This window comes from Protomyctophum parallelum, assembly GCF_964188405.1.
Source record: "Protomyctophum parallelum genome assembly, chromosome: 13".
NCBI classification, from domain to species: domain Eukaryota; kingdom Metazoa; phylum Chordata; class Actinopteri; order Myctophiformes; family Myctophidae; genus Protomyctophum; species Protomyctophum parallelum.
In genome coordinates, this window is record NC_139708.1 from 4,210,082 (window position 1) to 4,227,459 (window position 17,378).

General features: G+C 43.0%; 2 protein-coding genes across 2 annotated transcripts; both read right to left on the reverse strand.

Annotated features, from left to right (window-relative positions):
* Positions 1 to 332: 332 nt before the first annotated feature.
* gipc1 (GIPC PDZ domain containing family, member 1) lies at positions 333 to 10,825 on the reverse strand. The gene is made up of 8 exons (XM_083780512.1): positions 10,597 to 10,825; positions 9,669 to 10,008; positions 7,309 to 7,511; positions 6,569 to 6,754; positions 4,167 to 4,347; positions 2,406 to 2,518; positions 1,670 to 1,751; positions 333 to 1,384 (listed from the first exon to the last, which is right to left on the reverse strand). The coding sequence occupies exons 2-8, from the start codon at positions 9,757 to 9,759 to the stop codon at positions 1,233 to 1,235; spliced, it is 1,008 nt and encodes a 335-aa protein (XP_083636638.1). The 5' UTR covers positions 9,760 to 10,008; positions 10,597 to 10,825; the 3' UTR covers positions 333 to 1,232.
* A 964-nt stretch (positions 10,826 to 11,789) lies between these two features.
* On the reverse strand, positions 11,790 to 16,981 carry dnajb1a (DnaJ heat shock protein family (Hsp40) member B1a). The gene is made up of 3 exons (XM_083780769.1): positions 16,400 to 16,981; positions 14,761 to 15,356; positions 11,790 to 14,557 (listed from the first exon to the last, which is right to left on the reverse strand). The coding sequence occupies exons 1-3, from the start codon at positions 16,608 to 16,610 to the stop codon at positions 14,327 to 14,329; spliced, it is 1,038 nt and encodes a 345-aa protein (XP_083636895.1). The 5' UTR covers positions 16,611 to 16,981; the 3' UTR covers positions 11,790 to 14,326.
* Between the last annotated feature and the right edge of the window lie 397 nt (positions 16,982 to 17,378).

The following is a 17,378-nucleotide window of genomic DNA, read 5'->3' on the forward strand; positions in this document are numbered from 1 at the left end:
ATGTGGAATGCAGCCAGGCTAGCCTGCGCACACATTAACCTGGTCTAATTGTGGCACAGTTATTTAATAAATAATTCAGTGCATTTATATCTGTGTTTGTTACATTTAGTTTTACAAAGTTGGGAAAGTAATGTTTAAGTCAAGCCTTGATGTTGCCTTACACAAAATAATGATTCCAGACTCCACACAGTGAGGCATACAGCTTAATAGGTTATTACGTTTCTTTGTGGGGGGTATCGGATCGGTACTCTGTATCGGCAGATAATGGACCCCCATGTATCGAAATCGGTATCGAATGCCAAAAAGCCGGATCGGTGCATCCCTAGTTGTAATGCAGTGGTTCTCAACCTTTTCAGACCGCCACCCCCCAAAATAATCATATTTGAATTGTATTGGGGACTACCCCCACCCAAGAACTTGGGACTTGAGAGTCGACATTCAATTCAGTTATTTTTGTTGCAGTTATGGTCTTTTTTTTCTTTATTAGATAAAGAAATAATGTCTTAAATGTCCTGAAATGGTCACTTCACTGTCATCTGGGGACCCCCAGTGGGTCGGGGGGGGGGGGTCCTGACCCACAGGTTGAGAACGACTGTTGTAATGTGTAGTAGCTGCTGCTGCTTTGCTGTCTAGGTTAATGTACAGTGTTTATTTTTACAGCGCAGTGCAACAGTGCAATGTGGTCAATCTTTTTTTTTTTTATTCCTTCGTATTTAGTAAATATCAAAGATTTGCTTCGTGTAAGCCATGGTCCCCTCAGTTCACTCACATTGGAGACTTGTGCTCTATTTGTTGCACGGCGGACAACTAGAACATAAAAACATGCAGGTTCATCATGTGACGTGGTCAAAAGAGGAATTCCTGGAAAAAACCCTGAAGACATGTAATAGCACTTAATGCCTGAATATACCTCAAGTCTTTTCATTTGCACTGAACGGTCTTACAGGATGAATGTTCCTTCTGTTGATCGCAGTCAGCTTCTACCATAAAAAAAAAAAAAAAAAAGAGTCCCCTGTCTCAAAGAAGAGTCTCACAGAGTACGATCTAGTCTAAAACAAAACGGTAGGAGTGCGCTGGGACAAAAGCAACTCATGGCGGTAGTGTAGTGATTCCTAGCAGTGCTGTTTTTGTTGAGTGTTGCGCGCACACACACACACACACACACACACACGAGCGAGCGTGCCATGCGCGTGCACACACTCACACAGAGGTCCACGTCCTGTTTATGGTGGTTACACTCGCCCGACCTTGGCGTCGCCGATGGCGCCCCACACATCAAAGACAAATTCATCCGGGAAGGCGAAGTCTCCCAGGGTCTCGTCTAGAGCCTCTGCGAATTCGTCTGGGTTCTTTTTGTCCTTCCCGAGCTCAACCATGGTGGCCGCTGGCAGACAGACAAGACAGGGAAACAGGCCGAAGGAACATGAAGCCAAAGCATAATGAAAATTGTGCTGTTAAGACTCATCATTTTCTTTCTAGTGAATGTAGGATCTACTGTGTTGGTTCCAAAGCCTTTTAGCCTCTACCCAAAAGAGAAATTGAGACGTTTGACCGGGACCCAAACTAGTGAAAACAGCAGATCTACAAGCTCAAACAACACGTCATTGTATAAATCTGCTATTTTCACTACTAAGTATTTATGGAAATTATTTGATTTTCACAGACTTACCAAGCTCACTGTCTCTGATGCCCATGTAGCTCTCCAGGAGATCGTCCACCTTCTCAATGGCTTTCTCCTCGAACGCAGAGGGCTAGAGACAAGGAAAACACTGTTCAGATATAATATGAAGCTATGAACTAGAGCTGGGACTCGATTAAAAAAATTAATCTAATTAATCAGAGGCTTTGCGATTAATGAATCTAGATTAATCGCATTTTAATCGCATATCAATATTCAACCCGAGAACAGCGAGAAACCTTTTTTTTTAAATGTTTTTTGGTATCCCAGTGAATCAACGAATCGTGACTACAGGATACCACTCATTTTCAACATTTTACTGTCATTAATATACCTGTTGTGGAAATAATAATAAAAGTCACCCCATTCTGTGTTGCCTAGAACTGGAGGTCTGAAAAAAAATAGTAACAGTAACAAGTACATCTCAGTGACATCACAAAGCTGTACTTACTTCATATTGTTACTGTTTTTTGTCAGACCTCCAGTTCTAGGCAACACAAAATGGGGTGACTTTTTATTATTTCCAGTTTTCAGTACTATAGAAAAGCGCCCAGTGAGAAACGTTCCGCGGTGAAAAAAAAAAGGTGCGATTAATTTATCTGTAGTTAATCGCGATAAATTTTTCTGTAGTTAATTAATCTAAATTAATCGCAATTAGTCCCGGCCCTAAAAATAACATACCGACCGATCATTACACAACAGACTAACCAGCTCGGCACACACTCACCAGCTCCTCCACGGTGGCGGGACCCTTGGAGCGGAGCCTCAGCGTCCCCCTGCCCGTCCCGAGCTGACCACCCGATCCCGCCTTGGAGCCTCCAGACCTCTGGCCTATCATGTCTGAGACAGACAACACAGAGCCGTGTCAGCTCAGAAGACCCTACAGCAGTGGTTCTCAAACTTTCTCATGTCAAGGTCGGACCCCCAGTTTGACATGCATTACGCTACAGCCCATTTAACCCATTCTGACCTGAGATCAGATTCATACGAGGTTTCCGCCGGACACACACTGGTCTGATGAACCCATTCTGACCTGAGATCAGATTCTAAAAATGTCAGTCGTTCTTCGATTTTTCAAAAATAGCAGACCTACAAGCTCGTATCGCACCACTCGGTGGCGCGATATGAGCTTGTAGATCTGCTATTTTTCAATAGCTAAAGCATAACATGATGCTGACACCAAAATGGGTTCCCGTTCAGAATGGGTTAATGGCATTTATATCTCTGGGACCCCAATTTATATTGTAAAAATAGTCAAATCTATGTTAATTGAACTCTGAGAGTGTACATTTGGTTCCTATACTATCTGGGATCTGCACGTTATTCCGACGGAGCATTAGTCCGACATGCGGGAACTGCTCGAACATGCGCTGCTCCCGTGCTTGCCTGTCTGGTTATGGTTAGGTTAGGGTTTGAGGTAGGCTGTCGTTTGTCGGACCAATGATTAGTCTGAACTAAGTACTGCACCCCTATAGAGCACCGAAGTCTGACGTCACTTTCAGTAGAGGGCGTCTGTCCCCAGGTTCATGTATTTGTTTAGTTGCATTGTAATCCCCATTGAGGCGATTTGAGATCGCCTCATATAACAACTGTGTTTGAAAAATAAACATGTCACCCGGGCCGTTTCACTCATATGGATATGAAGAATCAACTGACTGAGAGAAAACGATAATGTTACTGCTACTGAATTAGTTACATTTTCAATGAAGCAGACTGTATCATATATGAGTGACTGACTGTTGCAAACGATACAGAGACACCTCCCTGACAATAACGCCGAGACAGCTTGTTTATTTTTGGACCACAACGCTTATAGTAGACGATATTAAGATCACCCCATGTTATTCTCCATAGAGAAATTACTTCCGCGAACCAGGGGAATCGAAGGGATGAGCGAGTTACGTCAGGACTTCGGTGCTCTATACTATCTATCATTTAGTGGGGGCCCCTGGAACTCCCTCAAGGACCCCTGGGGGTCCCCGAACCCCACTTTGAGAACCACTCCCCTACAGCACTGTCACGGTCCAAGCCTCATACAACTCATACCACCGCCATTTTATACGTTTTCTTTTATACATCTATTAGCCACTTTCACCCCGGCATCCTAAGATTTTTCTACAATCTACAGATCTACAATGCATTGTGATCTTGTACTGTTAACGAGATTGTCTTATTTTCAATTATCCCCAAGTATGAAATAGTGCTAAAGTAAAAATGGTAAATGGTGCATTTATATAGCGCCTTTATCCAAGGCGCTTTACATTATGCATTACATTCACCCATTCACACACACATTCATACACCAACTAGCACATCAGGAGCAATTAGGGGTTCAGAGTCTTGCTCAAGGACACTTCGACACCGACTCTGGGGGAGCCCGGGTTCGAACTGGCAACCTCGCAGTTTTCCATCCAGCCACTCGACCCCTGAGCCCCCGCCGCCCCCGGTGGTTAAGACGACTCAGAGATTCCCCCTCGCTCACACTCACCGAACGCCTTGAGAGGCTCCCACAGTTTGATGGTGAAGTCCTTCCCCTTGGGCAGCTCCTTCAGCATCTTGGCCACCTCGTAGTGTCGACAGCCTATCAGGCCGTGGCCGTTGATCGACTCTATCATGTCCCCCACATTGATGACTTGGATCTGGTGGATGATGCTGCCCTCTCGGATTCTCTGAAAAACAGGAGAGCTCCATTATTATGTGAACTTACAGTTGAATTGGAACTCCCCATTTCAATACACTTCTCCCCCTGTTGAAAAATCACAATCACACTCAGGCTACACTATGCCTGAGAGGATTGAACATGCTAACCAAGTCCTTTGTTTAAAACTGTGAGTGAATCTTGCTGTCAAATCAATAATAAATTGAAGGCCAAAATATATCATACTATACTATGGACACACGCTTTGTGTCAGAATCATCTATAGCCGTGATATAGTCACGATATACATTCTACAACAGCCACCTCTCAGTATTATTGACTATGGTCACATTCATACCAGAGAGCTTTGCTGCGATTAAAACGAATCCTGCTGCGCATTGTCAGAAAGTGCGCTTCGTTTGGCAGGTGTGAAGGCTCATTCGAATCCTAATGCGCAGCAAATAACCGCATTTTACTCCGCCCAAAAACGTGGGTTTCGCTTCGCTTCGAATCGCACTTGACTACGATTCGGTGCAGGTGTGAATGCAATCCGCAGTAAATAAAGGAAATGAAGCAAACAATGTGGCGGGTGAGGAGCTGAACACAGTTGGAGACGGAGAAGGCATATTTTACGCAGCGCAAAGATGTCCCGTTACTGTGGATAGACGTGGTCGAATGAGGAGACTGAAGCCCTGATCGAAATGAGGAGGAGTACATTAATCAATTGCTTAAGAAAACACATAAAAACACTGCAGTGTATTATAGCCTACATAATATTCTGTCTGTCTGTGCGTGCCGTAAACATGGAGTGCTGTCACTGTGTGGGACTGGGGAGTTATATCAGTGCGCTCATGCAGCGCTGTGCTGCATGCCCAAAAGAACAGTGTGTGGCGGCTGCGTGCGTAGAGAGAGAGGGGGGGGGGGGGGGGGGGTCCCAGACGGCACGACACATGCACGTTATGAGTGTAATTTTATCACCATAGATTTCACTGTGTAGGCTATAGTTTATGAATGGAACACATTGATAAAGGTCCCCCCTGCTGCGTTTCCAATTGCTGCGAATGACAGTGTGAAGGCAAACCGCAGCCAATAAAATATGCAAGAATCCCAATTTCCCCGCCCATACGGACCCGACCGAGTCTACCGAAGTATTAGGTGAGAATCTGACCTATGACACGGCTCGGTTGAATGCTTGACTCTAATTGGTCAATCACTGAATTCAGAGCGGTGTGTTATTTCTGGATAATGACCACTGAGCTCAATGACAGGCTCAGAGCACCTGCTGCGCTGCTTGCCTTTGTGCTGCATCCAACAGAGCAGCCATATAAACAAACGCACAGTCATTTACAGCTAAACTCAGAATGCTGAAGCACGCTGAAAACTCTAGATAGCATTATTTTGTAAACATAGCATTGTATAATGTATTTAAAGTAGCTTCATTGTAGAGATATTCTACCGTTAGACGGATGTTAGGTTCTTAGCTTGCTTTTTATCCTAGATGACCATTTCTAATGTATTTGATGTATTGTGTTGTTCTTGCTTACTGTAAGTCGCAGAGCGACCCGTTCTGTTGTGAGTTTGTAGATCTGCGCAACATTCTTATAGACGACATGCTGGCTTCTACGGAATTCCAAATGACTGAGAACTTTAATCCGTGAGTTATTAGCCAATAACCAAAAATGGATTCTGTCAACACACTGTTGTTTCCTGAGGCGACTGAGTTACACTGGACTGGACAGACGCACCGCACCTGGCATAAATGAATGGAATACTTTCATTACCTACCGTAGCAATGAAATACTTTTTTGTTTTGTACTTTTGCATCAATTCAATAATTTATTTTCACTCTTGAAAGTGTGATAACTACTGATTTAAAAGACATTCATACAATCAGCCCCAGGTCTCAAGGGTTTAGCCCATTCTGACCGGGCACCCATTTTGGTAACCCATGTTATGCTTTATCTATTGAAAAATAGCAGATCTACAAGCTCATATCGCGCCACCGAGTGGCGCGATACAAGCTTGTAGGTCTGCTATTTTTGAAAAATCAAAGAGCAACTGACATTTCTAGAATCTGATCTCAGGTCAGAATGGGTTAATCAGACCAGTGTGTGTCCAGTGGAAAACCTCGTATGAATCTGATCTCAGGTCAGAATGGGTTAGACAGCCACAAGTAAAGTAATGGCTTTTCAATCGACGATACAAGAGCTAGCCACAATCAATGTGCACGGTTCAGGTTGAATAATGCTCACCTTAATGAACGCATAGCCGGCTCCGTTGTCAGTGATAGTCAAGCCTAGAGCGTCTTCCCCTTTGAAAACCTCTATTTCCTTCTTCTGGCCTTTTATGTGGGCAAAAATAAAGTCCTCCAGCCCAATTTGACCTCCCAGCAGTTTCTCCATGTCCACCTTGTGGGTGTTCAGTGTGCAGAACATGACCTGGAAAACAGACAACACACAGATAAAAAAGTGTTGGTCAGGAGCTGTGCATTAAAACATACCCCAAACAAATCAACTGAAGCAAACTGACAAGCACTTGGAGCCGAGGCATGACGTTTTGTTTGACTTGGTTCCACAGATATATTGTGAAAATAGCAAATCTACACACTGTGAGCTTGTAGATCGGCTTGTAGATCAGCTACTTTCACAATTTTAGCCTCTTTAATTCATATATTATTTAACAAATTGTATTCTATGTTGCGTGTGTTTGTGTTACACATATGTGTTATATGTGTGTGTGTGTGTGTGTGTGTGTGTGTGTGTGTGTGTGTGTGTGTGTATATATATATATATATATATATATATATGTGTGTATTTTGTCGATCAATACATTTTGATGCAATAATGGTCTTTTTCTTTTCCATCTTTTGAGGAATTAAAAAGGTCTTAAAATTAATAACCCACAGATTGTGAACCACTGATTTATAGATCATATGAAACATGAATACCATGATACGACCACACACACACACAACCTCCATGCACTGACTCACCTCTGACGGAGAGATCCCAAAGGCCTCCCCGATTTTGGCGTAGAGCTCGCGCACGTTGCTGAAGCCCTCGATGCGTCCCGTGGGGCTGCCGTGAGCCAGCTGGGTGTGGAAGATGAGGCGCGGTCGCAGGCTGCTGTGTGGAGGCGGCAGGCCCTCGGGCGTGGCGCCCTCTCCCAGACCCACCACGCCTCCATCCAGACCGTCTACAGTTTACAAGGCATTTAGCAGACACTTTTAATCCAGAGCAAGTCAACATAAGGTATTATTACATCAAATGCATAGAAATAGTAATATGGGATCATATTACCAAGAACCTACAGCATCATCAGTCTAAACAGTATTATAATACACACACACACACACACACACACACACACACACACACGGTCAACAACGACCTGGCATATGTCTACATAACATGCCATTCATAAGCTTGCAAGGTCGTCGAGGCTAGTGTTACGGGCTAAGGTGGAGTTTGAAGAGGTGAATCGAAGAGTGTTGGCAGAATTGGGAGCGAGTCTGCAGTTCCACAGTTTGGGAGCAGTGTTCATTTTGAGTCTGACTTAGTCTTTTGAATAACACATTTAGTTTTGGCCTAGCACCTCTCGGCACCCTCCGTAAAGCTTTCCTGAAATTCTGACTTCACTTTACGTAGGGTGCCTGTGCATTTCTTCCACACGCTATGGTAGGCAGATGCACATACCCTCTGTCCAGGGCGTGCTGCGTGGTGAGATGTTTCAAAAGATGCATAAAACTGCTATAGGAGACAACGGAAACGTGAGAGAAATTGTATTTGGCACAGATGCCATTAAAGGAGAATTCCATACTAAAAGGCTTTCTTACCTTTCTTTGTAGTTGTTACGTCCCCATCAAAGAGGTCCAGGTGTTATTTTGTGCAAAAGCTCCTTATTGGCTATTTCCCCTACCATAAGCCCTAAATTAATTGCATTGAATTGAATGGGATGTATGGGGTGTTGTGCTAATTCTCTTATTTCCATCGCTCAAAATTATATATTTTTTGTATATATCCTCTATTCATAATGTAAATAATAACCCAAGCGGCACACTTTACTACTTATTTCGATGGAAATAAGCGAATTAGCACAACACTGCATACATCCCATTCAATTCAATGCAATTAATTTAGGGCTTATGGTAGGGGAAATAGCCAATAAGGAGCTTTTGCACAAAATAACACCTGGACCTCTTTGATGGGGACATAACAACTACAAAGAAAGGTAAGAAAGCCTTTTAGTATGGAATTCTCCTTTAAGTATGTTTGACCGTTTTGGCTTCTCTCTTCCTTGACTTCCTTATTGACTTCCCATTGTACCGCCTCCCGTGGCTAGCTGCACGTCCCTACGTTCCTGCCTCTGATCTGCTCTGTCTCAGCTAGCCACTCTCGGTGCGGAAGGCGGTACAATGGGAAGTCAATAAGGAAGTCAAGGAAGTGAGGAAGAGAGAAGCCAAAACGGTCAAAAGAAAAACATCTGCGCCAAAACAGGCAAAACAAAAAACATCTGCGCCAAAACGGTCAAAACAAAAAACATCTGCGCCAAAACGGTCAAAACAAAAAACATCTGCGCCAAAACGGTCAAAACAAAAAACATCTGCGCCAAAACGGGCAAAACAAAAAACATCTGCGCCAAAACGGGCAAAAAATCTCTCACGTTTCCGTTGTCTCCTATAGCAGTTTTATGCATCTTCTGAAACATCTCACCAGTCACCACCACCACCACCAGGCCGCAGCACGCCCTGGACGGAGGGTATGTACATCTGCCTACCATATCGCGTGGAAGAAATGCACAGGGACCCTACGTAAGGGGAAGTCCGAATTTCAGAAAAGCTTTACGGAGGGTCCCGAGAGGGGCTAGTTTTGGCCCTAGTTTAGTAATCTGAAATTGTGTAGTTTAGTCTAATCTTAGAATGTTAGTCTAAAGCCCAACCACACCAAAGGGTCGGGTTGGGACAAAACTGTTCCCATTCTGACCGGGCACCCATTTTGGTGTTGGCATCATGTCGTGCTTTAGCTATTGAAAAATAGCAGATCTACAAGCTCATATCGCGCCACCGAGTGGCGCGATACGAGCTTGTAGGTCTGCTATTTTTGAAAGAAATCGAAGATCGACTGACATTTTTAGAATCTGATCTCAGGTCAGAATGGGTTCGTCAGACCGGTGTGTGTCCAGAGGAAACCTCGTATGAATCTGATCTCAGGTCAGAATGGGTTAAAGTAAACCACACCAATGCAACAAATTGAGTTGCATTTGTGTGGTCTACTTTAAAACCATTCAACCATTCAAAATGAACACAGTTTAGGAGCAAGAAGGAGTCTGGGACGTGTGGATTCGGAAACACACCTGCGACACTGAGACCCGCACGGATGGGCTCCGCTTCCTCGTTCTCTACCAACGGGGATGCCTTCTTCCTTCTGCCCAGACCAAGAGGCATAGTAATCCTAGAGTTAACAGACCGAGGGGAGACAGGGGAGAGGAGGAGGTGCACTGTGGTGTCGTTGGCCAGAGGTTTTAACGTTTGCCAAACCAAATCTGACACTTGTGCAGACAAGATGATGCCGGAGTCTTCGTCCTCGGTACAGATGTAAAGGTTTGTCAAACACAACTGGTGATTCAGAAACCAATGCAACACTTACATAACTAGACGTGAGGAACTCTCCAGCCTGGCATGGGTTATCTCCTGCTGTGAAAGGTAGAAGGGAGATAAGAATTCAGTATTTTCACACTAAGATTTTGATAAAGATATAAGCGCCTGAAGCTACCCTACAGCTAGCCTTGGATCAGGACTATCATAGATATATTTGATCGATTTTTACATTAGCATATATCAGATATGGATGTCAAAAACTATAAAATACATCCATGATATGCTATCCTATACAGGCAAATCAAGACAGAGGAAATGTGTGCTAACGTCATCATCCTATTAAAGACATTTTTGCATTAATATAATCGTAGTGAACGAACACCTAGTAAGTCAGCCATATTGAGTCAACATTAGTTCTTAAAAAACAACCAACTTGTTTCAAACTAAGTTAGTAACAACACATTAGTTAGTAGCACTACTCTGAATTACAAGCCATCTAGTTGCTTGCTATGGTGTTAGCTTCAAGTTCAAATTATTGACAGTCCATCCGACTTATGATTTCATTAACGTTGCTATTCAGTAAGACTAAACAGCTGCTCAGTTGCCAATATTAGTTAATTGCTAATATTATTACGTTGAGCTAATTGGCAAGCTAATTGTGAAGTGGAGGCCAATGATTCTTACCAGAACAGGAGTTAGCCAAGCAGCTAGCTAGTTGGTAGACCTACAAACGTGACTTCCGAATAGAGAACCAAAACCTCGTTTAGAGAAAACGTCAGTTATTGTGGTACATTTATAACCTTGCTATGACACTTTTAAGTGGATAAGTGGCCTAGTTCTTTCCATGAGAAGTTGTTAAAAAAGGAGAAAGGTAGCAATCTATCGGTATGTTCGCCGTTTCAGCTGCTGTCAGTCTGCCTGGGTGGTGAACACATTATAGCCCTGATCCCATTGCTCGAGAGCACGGGGTCGCTCTCTCGTTGGCTGGTATGTAAGCCAGACAGCTGCTCAGCTTCATAGATATTATACACTTTATACAGCCTGAGTATTGACATTAAAGTGAACGTTCTTCTGATGCCAGATCATTTTTTTTAAATGGCGTTTGTGAATTACATAAAACTTTGTCCAAATGTGTAATCTATTCTGTAAAGACTTAAATATAAAATGACAATATATGTGTCAGTGTCACCCTTCGCCAACCTCAAAGCATAGATAAAGACAGTTTTAGTTTCAATATTGTGTCTAGATATGATATAGATTCACACTGTGTGATTGTGTGTAATAAATCTGTGAGGTGTAAATTCAGCCAGACCAGCTACTGATGCCGGGCAACCAACTAGCCAGTCACAGTGCTGACAGACTGTCCCTCGGGGCTATGGGATTTAGATTCAACCGTTGGTTTGATGCTGATGGTACTTTCTTTAAAAAAAGAACAAGGTGCACACCTCCACCTAGTGGACAAGCCAGCACACTGCACACAAAATGTATTACAGTATATTAAATGATTTTTGTGGTGCAGTGTGTCTGCACTGTCTGCAGACACTCCATTAAGGAGCTTTGTGTGTCCCTCACTTCACACAGGTGTGATTTTTTGTTACTTACTCACTGCAATGCAGACTCAGAGAAGCCCTTAGAACAGTTTTACTGTAGTTAAAATGTATTAAACAAAATATTAAGGATTATAGAAACCCTTGGTTGCATGTGAACATTATTTTTGTCTAAAAGCACCAAAGTAATGGCCTCTTTTTATTAAAAGGTGAGAAGACAATGTTGTCTTCGGTCTTCACATGACAACGGTTACTGCTTAACTGCTAGGATTTCATTTTTGCCATTTGTCAAAAAACTAAAATGGGGGTACATATAGTCATAAAGCATCGTTAGTGTCTATTAACTCAGTTTATTACATATTTGTCTTGTCTAATTTCTTGGAGTTATTTGTCACAGCTTAGGAAACATTTATTCAAAAATCTGTAATTGAATAATGAAAGCTACAAGGTTTGAAACAAAATATAGGATATACCACCAAACATTTCAAAACACAAACAATAGGCAAAAACTAAATAATCTTCACTTTAACATAAAAAGGGGAACATTTGCAAAAATAAAATAAAATAAAATAAAAGCAAACATCCTTCTTTAAAACAAAAAAGTAAACATCAGAGATTACACATCTCTACATTCATGGTAAAACCATGTTCAGGTCAGTTATAAAACATAAGACTCCATTAGGAGTGACCAAATAGTGACTGTCAGGGTTCTTTGCCCCTCTCCGACATTCAGACGAAGACAAGATAGTCTACTGAAGTACTTCAACTATGGTCGACTCGACACCAAATATTGTGACTTAGCCTGGCTCCAGGCCTGAATCGCTAGTCACGCCCATTAAAAAAAAATATGTTCTGGCGATTCAGAATAATGAATGTGAAGCTAAATGAGTGTCAGGCTAATTGTGACTATGGATGGGACAATAATCGTATCGCAGAGATTTTAATTTGTCATGAAATTATCCTCCGTCATACACTATAAGAAGCTTTTGTTGAGCTGCAAATTCAGTACCACCTATGACATCTAAAGTACATCTACAACCTCACAAACAACGCATTGTGAGCTTGTAGATCTGCTATTTTTGCTGAATCTTTACCGATTTTTTTTTTTTTTACTATTTTTGCCGAACATTTCTCCTCAGAATAGGGATGCTAGTGCTAATGCTACAAAACTGGCATTTTAAGATTTAAGCATATTTTGATTATCATTCATCACAATAATCTTAACATGTAATTTCTGGAGCAGAAACGACAACAGAATTAGCTAGAGATAAAACCATCACTGCAAAAGTACGGTTATGGTTTGTGAAAGAATAAACAAAGACCTGCAGAACTTTGAGACTCCAAACGAATGAAAGGTAGCTAATTTCACAGCTTTAAAAATGACTTTTAAAGCTTTAAGTTTGCTTGCCTTGGAACCAGATTCTCACAGAACATTCTTTTTTTAAAAGGGAAAAAAGTGTGATCTAAAAATTACACTGGATTGGAGTGCAAATGAAAAGTCAGGGCATGCTAATCAGATGCCAATGCGTAGTCGAGATTAAATAATCTTCCCGTCCCTGGTTCGATTCTAGCTTGAGAACTATATTTTGCACGTCTCTGTTCAGCTCTGTGTCTTACATTTCCTATCCCTCTTCGGTTCTAAATGAACATGTTACATGTAACAATGTTGCATATGGAAAACTATGCAACTTCAAGTAAAGGAGCAGAAACTAAATTAATAACATGTGTTTATAGTTGTCAAAAGAGGTTAACAACACCCATGCATTTATATACTGTACATACTTTTAGATGCACGTATGTCTCAACCCCCCCCCCCCCCACACACACACACACACACACACACACTCACTCACTCACTCACACTAATTAGACAATGTTATTTGGCACAGAATTTGTTTCCCTAAGATTCCTCTAAAATAAAAATAATGTATAGATGGGTGCTCAGTTCTGCTAATGCTTTGGTCGCTCACCTGGTGAGAGCGCAAACCATACTAGGCTGAAGTAAGTTCCATAGCTGACGCAGGTTCAAATCCGACCAGAGTCATTTTGTTTCATGTGAATGCCCTCTCGCTCCCATCGTTCGTGTCTCTCTGTTCACTATCAAAAATTCAATAGAGCATTGTCAGCAGAAATACTGTACCGGTTTCCTTTAAATAAATAATAATTTGGGACGTTTCTGGGAAATAGATGTGTGATATTGGTTTCATTGAGCCAGGAGCAGGGCAGAACAAAACAAATAGTACTCGTTATACCTTTAAGATGAAAGACAATTCTCAGTCTGAATTCTCAGCACGCTATGTCTTAGGTTTCTGCCCAGTACTTGAGTCACATACTTCTCACTGCATAATAATACTGGTAACCAAAAACATATGCTGAATAATAATGCGTCGCTACATTCAGACGTGTGTCACTGCACCTGAGGTATCGTTGTTTCTACAACCATTGCATTGGAAGCACTTTCAAAACAGTGTGAGAGCCAGGTTGGACAGCCAAACTACAAGAGATCACATGTGAAGCCCATGGGTGGTTACAAGAGGCATAAGCTCCCCTTGAACCTGACACATACACGTGACAGAACCAAAGTTCAATGCACAATTGCACATGCACAACTTCACTGCCACTTCCCTAGTTTCAGAGTCTCATGAGACTGTAGTAAAGTGACTTGATACGATTTGGTAAAGAATGTCGACTTAGTACTTCAAATAACGTTATATAAATCCAACTAGTCTCTCTCGGCTTAGGGCTAGTCAACGCAAGACAGACAAGAAGTGGCATTAGGAATGTGGGCCGACGGCGACTATCTCTGTGTTTGTTAGACTTTTTTCTTTCTTTTTCTCTCTCCCTAAACCAGTTTTTTTTTCTTTCATTCATGGTGGAAGGATATCTCTCAAAGCATCACGAGTGCTTTGGCCCAACTTGTCAGGGAATTTCACTGTAAAGTCCAGGACCATGTCGCCCCTCTTCTCGGGACACTTGGATAAGGGCAGCCCTTCGCCCACTAAGCGCTTCTTCATCCCAGGTTTGATCACGTCTCTGGAGGGCACAGTGATCGTTCTGCCGTCCAACGTGGGGGCGCTGACTGTGCAGCCACACAACGCCTGATGGAAAAAAAGACAACAAAAGTTAGAGACAATTTTAGGATGATGATGATGAACCACTGATGTTTGGATAACTCTGATCAATCATCAGTGGTGGACAAGTAACTATGTGGAACCCAATTTAAAATACACAATGGTATCGGACCGGTAGTTGGTATCGACCAATATGCAAGTTATGGGCATCGGAAACTATCTGTACTTACATCTCTGAGAGATATTTTTGCAGGGTAAATGATATCCGAGCCCTCTCGCCGGAACACCGGATGAGGCTTGTCTTTAACCACAAACACCACATCTGCGGGTATGTTGGTGGCCGTCTCGTCGCCCTCCCTGGGGAAGGTGATCTTAGTGCCCTCCTTCCAGCCACGCTTTATGTCCACCGTCAAGATCTTGTCCTCACTGCGCACCGTGCAGCCGTCTGGGTTCAAGCGCTTGCGGGAAATCTTCATCTTCTTAGTGCAGCCGGAGAAGACCTCCTCTAGGCTCACCTTCAGCTCGTGGACTACCGGCGGGTCCTTCTTTCTCTCACGGCCCCTGTGGGGGCCTCCGGGCTGGGACTTGAAAGACCTCTGAGTCTGAAAGCCTCCCATACCCTGCATGCCCCCCGGCATGCCAAATGCCGCAAAGGGGTCGTCAATGTCCATGTTGTGGTCCCCGTTTCGTGCAAAGAACTGATCGAACGGGCTACGGCCGCCGAAGAACTCTGCGAACATTGCGTGGGGATCTCCGTGGAAGGTGTAGTTGTAGCTTTGACCATTGTGACCTTCGGCACCACCACCACCGGTAGGACCCTTTAGTCCTGATGGGAAAGAGAACACAGGCCAGTGCCAGTGAGGTTTGGGACAGATGCACAGAAAAGTCAATGATTCTTTACCATGCAATGAAAACCTTTCACAGGGGATAATATGGACATAATGAGATAAATATCACAGATGTATTTTCTCAAGCCTGACTTTCAATACGGAAGTAAAAGTCAGACTCGATAGAATACATTTATGATAGATATGGACGTTGCTGGGAATAGCAGAGCACACTTCATGAAATACATCCCTATAGTGTCATCCCGTTGATTAAATGCCTTTAAATCGAACACTTATAAACTTTGTAACCTGCTCAACTAGGTTTGGCTCAAGACTATCAATAGACTTTTGCTTTTGTAAAGTTAGTTACGAAAGTCAGACTCGATAACGAAATCTATGATAGTCTTGATCCAAGGCTACTGCTAAACCAGAGTCCAACAGGGATTTGAAGTGAACACAGCAGGCAGAGCATGATGCTTCCAGTATATTCTCTTGCTGAGAGAGTGATACCACCTGCAGTTTTGATTGTTGAAGCACAATGAACTGATAAAGACAGACGTTTTTTAAAATGGCATTAAAATAACAAATAAAATAAATAAAACAACATTGGCGATGAACGAAGTAACGTTACAGGATAGGCGGGCACCAAGGAAGAGCAGAGTGGGCACCTCGATGTTAAATTGTGTATTTTTCCATAAATTACGAAAAACTATATATTTGGAAATGTTTAAGTAAAGTATATTTTGGATGAACCACATCAGAACACAGCAAATATGCTCCATAACTACAAACCCAGTCATTATGGGGCCCATAAACAAGCAGTTGTAGGATATCATACAATTAATCTGATGATGTATTGTGCACGTTCACGTCATGTATACTTGACTTGACATTAGTCTTACTCTTTTTGGATGAAATAACCCAATCCCATTATAAATGGAGGTTCCCACTTCCCAGATGCCCACCTATCCTGTATCCTGTATGCTAACCAAACCACAACACTCACGGATGGACACGTATAGATTTAAAACCAGTTAATTACCTTCTTCTCCGTATCGGTCATAGACCTCCTTCTTCTTGGCGTCGCTCAGCACATCGTAGGCCTCGGCGATCTCTTTGAATTTATCCTCCGCTCCGGCGGACTTGTTCTTGTCGGGATGATAACGAAGGGCCTGCTTTCTGTACGCCTTCTTCACCTCCTCTTCAGACGCGCCTTTAGCTATCCCCAACACTTTGTAATAATCCTTACCCATTATTACAATGACAACAACCTTAAGTTCCTCTTCGTTTTCATAAGATCATTGTTTGTCAAGTGTCACAACTCCTGATTGCTCCTGAAGCACGTCCTCCCGTGTTGTCAAACGCAGCTGTCAGTCTAGCTGAAGTTAGCGGACTATAGCATGCTATGAAGCTACACAGCAGAGGTTACTACTGCTGGCAGTGGCACTTAGCCTACTTTAAACGCTATATCTGTTAATCTGTTAACGTCACAATAATACTGCTATGTGATATGCTAAGACGATGATCAGCGTAAATAATATTCCGACTCCGAGTAGGCCTCCTAAATGTTGTTGTTCTTCTGTTTAGGACAGATGCTACAGTGAGTGGCCAAGCGGCCAACCAGGGAAACTTCTGGAAGAGGCTCGGCTGATGTGAGTCATGGTGATGTTGTGTAACCTCCTCCCAGGCTCCCCATCAGCTCCCCATAGGCCTCCTCAACGTCAATATCTTCTAGGTCCCATAGCCCGAAGGGACGATCGCGTTGTCATTGGTTGGTTAGTGCGTTCTTTCTCAACCTGTGGTACTTGGGGGCGGGGCCATGGCTCTGGTTCTACGCCGGGTTGGGAAGGCTAGGTTGGGAACGGCCCCCCTCTACATTATTTTTTTCATTAGTACGTGTGTGCGTGTGTGCGTGCGTGTGTGCGCGTGTGTGTGTGTGTGTGCGTGTGTGTGTGTGTGTGTGTGTGTGTGTGTGTGTGTGTGTGTGTGTGTGTGTGTGTGTGTGTGTGTGTGTGTGTGTG

Bases quoted from the DNA above. Each gene is read 5' to 3' on its own strand.
- gipc1 (XM_083780512.1), bottom strand. From the start codon at position 9,759: ATGCCTCTTGGTCTGGGCAGAAGGAAGAAGGCATCCCCGTTGGTAGAG. The intron at 2,519-4,166 runs GTGAGTGTGAGC...TGTCTGTCTCAG, and splicing joins GGAGCCTCTCAAGGCGTTCG to ACATGATAGGCCAGAGGTCT. The intron at 1,385-1,669 runs GTAAGTCTGTGA...TCTGTCTGCCAG, and splicing joins CATCAGAGACAGTGAGCTTG to CGGCCACCATGGTTGAGCTC.
- dnajb1a (XM_083780769.1), bottom strand. From the start codon at position 16,610: ATGGGTAAGGATTATTACAAAGTGTTGGGGATAGCTAAAGGCGCGTCT. The intron at 15,357-16,399 runs GTAATTAACTGG...CTTTCCCATCAG, and splicing joins TGACCGATACGGAGAAGAAG to GACTAAAGGGTCCTACCGGT. The intron at 14,558-14,760 runs GTAAGTACAGAT...TTTTTCCATCAG, and splicing joins CAAAAATATCTCTCAGAGAT to GCGTTGTGTGGCTGCACAGT.